Genomic DNA, 7,929 nt, shown 5'->3' on the forward strand with positions numbered 1-7,929 from the left:
CTATCTTTCTATCTTCAAACAAAAGCACATGCATTATTACATTTTTTATAGCCTCATAATTATTTTTGGTATTTTACAGAAATTCCTTTTGAATCCTTTATTGTTTAGCAGAAATTAAAAGGAAAATAGTTTCATAATTTTTAAGTGGTTAATTTTTCAACAAACAAACAAATCCAAGCACTTTGTGGTTTAAAAATTCAGAAATTGCCACAAACAACAATACATTTGTATAAATTAAAACTTTTTTCTCTGTCAGTGGTTAATTGGTTAGTCTAAATAAAGACAGGCATATAAGCACAAGTCATGTATAAAAATAAGTATTAGTGATGGAGATAAACAGAAATACAGTTACAAATAACAATTATAATAGTGGGTGAATTATTATGAATTAAATACTGACTAACTAAATTTTAATTAAATTAGTTTTGGGGTAGTTTTAGTGCTGGTATAACCTCTTCGCTTTAATAAAAAAGGGGCTCGGTGCTATCTCATCCACCCAGGCTAATGTGGTCCTCATTAACATTAGCTGGTAATTTGACTGGCAAATAAATGATCCGCTATCAGAAGATCGGTAAAGATTTTGGATGTGGTTTCCAAAAAAACAAACAAACACTAAAAAGCCTTTATTACATATTTTTTTGATGGACTATTTTTTTTCGTGTTGCTCCTTGACCAACTCCACGTTCCTCCTCGTGAAAAGTCCCATTACATTTTCCACTGGGTCGGCCCATGTGGCTGTGGCGTTTGCATTTTCAGCTCAAGTGTTTTTCAGAGTTGTGTTCAAAGGGGCATCCAGTTGTTTCCTATCCGGATATCTGCCCGGCCCAGATAAGGAAGTCAGGCTCCCGGCTGTTTCCGCCTTCAAGCAGCGCGCTGCATTCTCTATGGCCAGACTGACATACACTGTAAAGAGATTATCACAACACTGGAGGAGCCGCTTATGTGTGAAGAGACAGAGCGCGAGGGGCGGGCATTGGAAAATAAATGGATTTATGTTCCTCTTGTTTGTCATTCTCGGTAGCCATAACGCGCAGCGGCTTTTTTTTTTAAATTATTATTTTAAAGTTTTATTTCATATTAAAAAAAAAAAAAAAGACCGGGCTTATTGTTGCTCTCCAGGTCAACTGCAACGAGTCCACCTGAAATTAATTAAAAGAAAATCCTGGATGCTGCCTGCAAAGCAGAGAGCCGGAGGGTTCTCGCATGTAAAGCTAATGTTTCTTATTATGTGTGAAGAATTGATCCGCAATGGACACAGGAGCACGTTGCCAGGCAGGACACCGGGACTTACACGACTTTGTAGCCCAGTTCCCCTGGATCAGGATAAATAGAGCGGTTTACACAAGGCCTGCATTATAACCTGTTAATGCCAGCATACTTATTTTTAATTCATTAAACATGATAATTACCGGAAGACGTGTCCAGAATCAGGCGTTCTCCAGAAAAATGTCCCCATATCTTATTGCGCAAATTAGACAATTTGATCATGGTTATAGCGGTCTGCTTACATGCAATTGATTTAATAGAGGAGTTAAGTCATTTTTCCAGTGTCGCTTCTTTTGATGCGTTTCTGCACATGGTTCTGCGGTCAAAGTAGAAACCTCACGAAGATCCACGTGCCGCGGTCTAATCTTAGAAAAACTTTGTGTCTCCTATTGATTTTGTGCTGAGGCAGAAATCACAGATTCCTTCCATTGCAATGAGCTTTATTAACAGCACTGAACTGATCCTGTAGGTGTCTCATATATTGACTGTGCCGTGGTGCAGCTCGGTGTCCGCGCTGACCCTCTCTCCAACATGTGACTGGCTCATTATTCATCATGTATTTTTTTCTGCTTCCTTCAGTCCGCTGCCAGACGTGCAGGCACCTGCTGTGCAAACTGCCAGACCACCACCACCACCCTGTGGAGGCGCAACGGGAACGGAGACCCGGTGTGTAACGCCTGCGGCCTTTACTTTAAACTGCACAATGTAAGTAGCCTGAAAAAAACACAACAACAACAACTCTGCACTCAAGTGCGGCGTTTTTGGGGAGGGTGGGGGGGAGGAGGAGGAGGAGGGGGAGAAACGGTGCTGGTCGTTAACTGGTCAAGTGGGCGGACAGCTCGTATCGATTTAGGAGCAGAGAAACTGTGAGAGTGAGGAGGCAAAGCCTGCTCACCCTGTCGAGCAGAACCCACCGGTCGTCTTTTTTTTATTAATCCATCGTTGTTTCAATGGGGGGCGTTACTCCCCCGAGAGGCTGCAGGGTGGGACTGTCATTCAGTGTAACGGCGTCGGTTACACTGATGAGGATTTGTCTGAGGCTGCTCCTTTCAGCTCCAGCCGGCCCTCGTCCCCATGTATTCATATTGACCAGGACGGTTCTGTTTGGTTTTAAATGAGACAAAAGCTCAGAAACGCCCCTCACTCGCCTTATAATGCAGCTATATATGCAAAACAGCTGCTCATTATTTATAGCATTTATATCACACTGGTCTAACTGAGAATATTGGGGGAAAAATACATGTATACCCTCAGCGGCAACGCAATATGTGACATATTTGAAATGAAGAGCTGGTAAACAAGCTAACAGCTAAAACAAACCTTAACCACTACAAAGTGCTATTGACAGTGTCAGTGAAGCTTTTGTCTGGCTTGCCTTGAGCTAATGGGCTGCTCTTCCACAGGTCAACAGACCCCTGACCATGAAGAAAGAAGGCATCCAGACACGCAACCGCAAGATGTCCAGCAAGTCCAAGAGGAACAAACGAGCAGGGGACGGCTTCGACGAGCTCTCCAAGTGCATGCAGGACAAGGCCTCTCCCTTCGGCGGCGCCCCCGGCCTCACCAGCCACATGACCCATATGGGTCACCTGCCCCCCTTCAGCCACTCCGGACACATGCTGCCTACTCCCACGCCCATTCACCCTTCATTCGGTCACCACCACCACTCCAATCGTTCGCCGGTCTGGGCCGAGCCTCACTGAGGCCCCTCCAGACCAAGAACTCCTCCGCCTGTAGGAGCCCCCATATCGCCATTAACACTAAATGGCCCCCACATTGCGTCGAGAAGTTGAGCAGACTTGTTGCGTCATGTACAGTGGTTGGAGGGGAGAGACTTTCAGTTGGACTCAAAGGCTGAAGGTCGCGTCATGCCTGACCTCACTGATGGAACGCTGCGGAGCAGGACTTTAAGCGGACTCTGTGAAGAGCTAATGTGACGAGGGGCTTGTTAGTCCCCGGGTGACTGAGGCTTGCAGGAATGGAGTGAATGGAGACACTTGTCATTCTTTTTGCTTATTTTTACTAAGTCACTTTGGTACCCACCTCTCCTTGACCCTGTAACAGGAGACTTACGAGAGGTCTTAAAACGAACCGCTGTTTTCACCTCACGACTATCTCATTATACACTGAGATACATGCGCCCTGTCCATCCCCAGGCTGTGTCTACAACTGCTGTGGACAGACGGACCAACTCTTCAGCGCTGGAAGCCTCAAGACTGGCTCACAGCTACAGCACCCGTACACCTCTGTTACGAACCAGTCAGACGCAGACTACAGTTCCCACAAGCCAGTGGTCTCCCCACATGCTGGATTGTACACAACCACAACGCTCACCTGTTTTTAATAATGGACTTTTATGTAAAAAAGACACAGTAAATAGAGTGTTTATAAATGCTTAATTGCTATTATTGTTGTTATATTTGATGTTATAATTATTGCTACGATAATTTATTTTCACTCTTTAAGCTTTCGTCAAAGACACATGGAAACTGTTATGATTTAATTTTCATGGTTATTACGTAAAGAAAAACACTGACCTATCTTAGATGAAAAGTCCCTGAGCTGTACGTTTTTATCATTTTTTCCATCTCACAAAAGTAAAGGAAATAAAGTTTAATACTAAAGTAAAATCTCTCATTGTCTCGTAAGTTTAGTCTGTCTCTCTTCATCATCCTCCCACACACAAACACACACACACACAAAACATATAGCACTGGACCGAACTCTCCTTCTAATGAAGAGTGCTTGATTATTAAAATCATAAGTGATATCAGATGCATCAAGGGAAGCTCTGTGATCCCTTAAGCGTGGTAATTCTTTGGTCAAGCTCCTCCTCTATCTGTGATGGCGCGTTGTTAAGAGAAGGCCTCTTTGTGGAGCTGAGGCCCCAGGCTGGACCATTGTACCCAGACAGCAGGCTCCAGCGAAGGGCTCCAGAGTCACACACAGTCATACATATGCACGGACCCACATGCTCATGCACACACACTTGGGAAAAAAACAAACTCTAATTCACACCCTTATTAAACCAAATAACCCATGGAAGGGCTGTTTTTTTTTTTGTTTTTTTTTTTAAACAGGCACATTTCTTTTATGAATTTGTACGCAGCAAATACTGAGTCATGAGTGCAGTTGAGCGGGAGCCTTTTTCTCGCTCCCTGTGTCTGTCTGAGTGGCCCTCTCTCTTGTCTGCTGGGATTGGAGTGAGAGGAAGGACAGCGGGTCTTTAGTGGGAGAGAAAAGAGGAAGGAAAGGCAATCAGGCGACCTGAGCAAACACGTGGGGGTCTGCTCAGACCCTTTGCACACAGATGTGCATGCAGCTGAGGCTGCCAGGAAGCAGGCGTCGACTCTACCGCTCCCTCGTTCTCTTTTTCTTTTGCTTTGTTTATCTTTTTTCACTCTCCCTCTTTCTTCTCTCCTGTTCATTCTGTTTGTCTTTTATTCCCCTTTATTCTCTTTGTTAGTCATTCTGTCTCTCCTCCCCATTTAGACGATTACAGTAAAATAAAGGGGCTGAAAAAGAACTTTGAACAGAGCCAGCCACTAATGAGTCTGCTCGATTAGGGCCAATTTGAGGTCATCATCACTGAGTTCAGCATACCCTCACACACCCACAGCACTAACCATCCGATTAAACAGTCCAAGCTAAAAGTGGACTACTACCCCTCCCTGAACCCTCCGCCCTAATCACATCTGCTGGACTGCTGTGGAGGGCGATCTGCTGGGGTTTCCCAGAGGCTTGATCAGTCCAAATTGGAAATAATATTTATCTAGAGATTTACATAGGTGCTGTTTTTTTTATCCAGTGTGGGTGGAGCACCGTATTGTCAGCTTATGCTACATCATTGCACTGACTGTGCTGTATACCAGGAAGGGAAATTAACTTTTAAAGTGTGAACATCTATCAGCCACTCAATAGTAAATCATTATTTTGTGTCTGAAATCTACCAGTCACTTTCATATTTTACCAGCTTTTGGCTGGTGGCTGGTGCTAAATTCCCACTCTGCTGTACACACATGGATACAGGACTGCAGCACTGCCTCTGAGTGTCTTTTTTCAGAGAGGGGGTGGGATCCCCCTGATCCACTTGCTGAACACCAGTGAAAATGTAATGCTTGACTGCCAGTAAGCAGTCTAACCATCTGTGTGCAGCATAGTGCTGTGGGTGCTGGGCCGTGTACAGGCCACGGCTCCAGTGGGCTGTGTGCTGCTGCTGCAGCCAGCGAGCCTGCTCGACCGGGCTTGGCCGGACTCCCGGAGCCTAAGAGGGGGAGACGGAGAAAGCCAGCGCTCTTCAATGAGGCCCTCCAGAGGGAAGGGACAGCCCTCCCAAAAATAATACAGCAGTCTGCCAGGCCAGCGACTTCTAGAGCGGCCCCCCCTCACATACACACACACAGACAAGAACACTCATGTGTACATACATACATACAAGGATGGTGTGTGACAAAGCTTCTCATGTCTGATGCAGAGGCAGAGTTTGTGTTTGTGGAGAGCAGGGCAGGGTGAAAAGACATTAGGTAGCCGGCACATGACATGCACGCTTGCTCTTGAAATGAATTCTTGGCTAAGTGTTTTGGTAGTCAGCATGTGCCACCGTCGCTCCATTTCCTACCCCCTTCCCTTAAATTTATACAGACTCTATAATGTGAGGGTTTTGTATACCTTTTACTCACAGAGCCTCACTAGGCCAACTGCTACATCGAACTAGACATCCTCCTCCTAACTCACAACATGAGTTGTGTGACGTGAAAAGAGCCATAAAATAGGATGTTACTTATCTTCACTATCAAAGTGGCGTTCCATAGAAGTGATGAAGAGGAGAAATGTCGGATGCGTCAGCGGGGTGAACATGGTGGCCACCTAGATCAGAGCACCGAGAGGTTTACGACTTCAACCTGGAACTGGATGTTTCAACTCATCTCGACTCCCTACTGCTTTTTCTTTCTCCCCTCCGCTCTTCCGTTTGTCCTCACCAACCCCCCCCACCACCACCACCACAACTAATGCTCATTTGCTCTGTGAGCTCCATGTAACTCTTCATCTCTTCATTTTCCCCCTCTTCACCCCCCTACTACTCCCACTCTTTTCTTGTCTCCCACTCCCCCAGTGTATTTGTTTTTCCATCAAATTGAATTAGCAGAATCAAAAGGTATCCCGACCATCCCCTCACAAAGTGGAGTTAGGGAGAGAGAGACATAGAAGATGAAAGGAAGTGGAGCGCAGTTCAGATGCAGGTCTCTTAGTATGTGTGTTGTAGTGGGGGTTGACCTTTGCCTGGGCCTAACTAAGAAAGCATCCCTCCTTCCTCAGACCCGGAGAAGGATATTAAGGCTGCAAGAGGGGACAGTATTTAGATATTAAAAACATGGGACATGTATTCCTGCCTTTATTCACCATACAGTTCAGTCACTCAGTAAGTTGCTTGTTTGTTGACCTTGAGCAAAAAGAGAACTTATGCTTCACTGTGCCATGATGAAGCTTTAACTCAGCACTTAACTGTTTGAATTGCAATGGCTACCGAGTCATAGTGAGTGTGCTATGATGAGACCCACACGTGAACTTCCTCTTTTCATGGATCAAGAGAAATTCATAGAAATACCCCTCTGACAGGAAAAAGGTGGGTACATTCAGTAAGACACCTGGTGAGCACTATTCATAGAAACCATTTGACACTCGACCAACTTTTAACACTACTAAAATTAATCAACCACACCACGTAGCAATGATGTGATCGGCAAAGCTTTGACAGTAATAACTGTCACTCCGATAGAAGCGGAGCTGACAGCAGATAATCGCTGATGACCTCTGTTGACAGGAAACAACCGCATCCTGACCTGCCAGAATGGCAAATCTCACTGATGATCTCCCCAAATGTCAGAAATTAGCCAGAAAAACTCAAATGTGTTTTGATCTTGCATCATTTCCGTCTCCTCCATGACCCCTATGGGCCTTCACGTCTTTTTTTTTATTTTCCATTTCAGGCCCAACATTGAAAGCCTGCTCCACTGGTAACAACTGCATACCAAGCTTGAACGAGTGAGGACATGGGTGTTCAAAGCAGTGAAAAAAAAAAGAAAAACAGGAAGTGAGAAGTTCAAACAGGAAATACTTATGTTGTACTATTAGGACCAATTAAGACCATAGAGGTCTGACAGAGACAGTAAAAAGAGATTGATTACGAGGGGTACAAGGTTTGTACAGTATTTAAGTGTAATTCTCTGTAAGGTTTCATCCTGCTGAGTAACATCCTGTGTGCCCTAAGAGCACCCGCCACTAAAATCAGTCTACCACTTGCTTGTTATAATTATTTGGGCTATTGAACATTTTTCCATAATGAAACTCACAGACTATCCTAGTACACACACACTAGCCATATGACAAATTATTTTAGGCTTACTTCAGATGAATGGAGCACATGTTTGTGCTTATAGCTGTCATGTATTTCGTGTGTGAAGCACACAAAAAATATTTACTATTTAATAGTCAAACTTTTGTACTATAGTTGTACTAAGTGTAAATGTCAAATAACTTTGAAAGTATGTTTTTTACCTTAAAAAAACAAACTAAATATTTCACCAGCATCAATGGGATAGCTTGTTAATATGAAAGTAGAGAAGTGAAAGAGGGAAAGCAACTGGGAGAGTGTTTCATATCAGT

General features: G+C 44.3%; 1 protein-coding gene across 1 annotated transcript in view; it reads left to right on the forward strand.

Annotated features, from left to right (window-relative positions):
- The window catches only part of gata2a (GATA binding protein 2a), a 9,361-nt gene extending 5,465 nt beyond the window's left edge, over positions 1-3,896 (forward strand). The window contains 2 exon segments of the mRNA XM_035662592.1: positions 1,846-1,971; positions 2,670-3,896. Of these exon segments, the coding sequence (XP_035518485.1) occupies positions 1,846-1,971; positions 2,670-2,969 (426 nt within the window). The 3' untranslated portion in view covers positions 2,970-3,896.
- The last annotated feature ends 4,033 nt before the right edge of the window (positions 3,897-7,929 follow it).

Source organism: Morone saxatilis, unplaced genomic scaffold (assembly GCF_004916995.1).
Source record: "Morone saxatilis isolate NCDOM2014 unplaced genomic scaffold, NCSU_SB_2.0 Contig18, whole genome shotgun sequence".
Taxonomy (NCBI): domain Eukaryota; kingdom Metazoa; phylum Chordata; class Actinopteri; family Moronidae; genus Morone; species Morone saxatilis.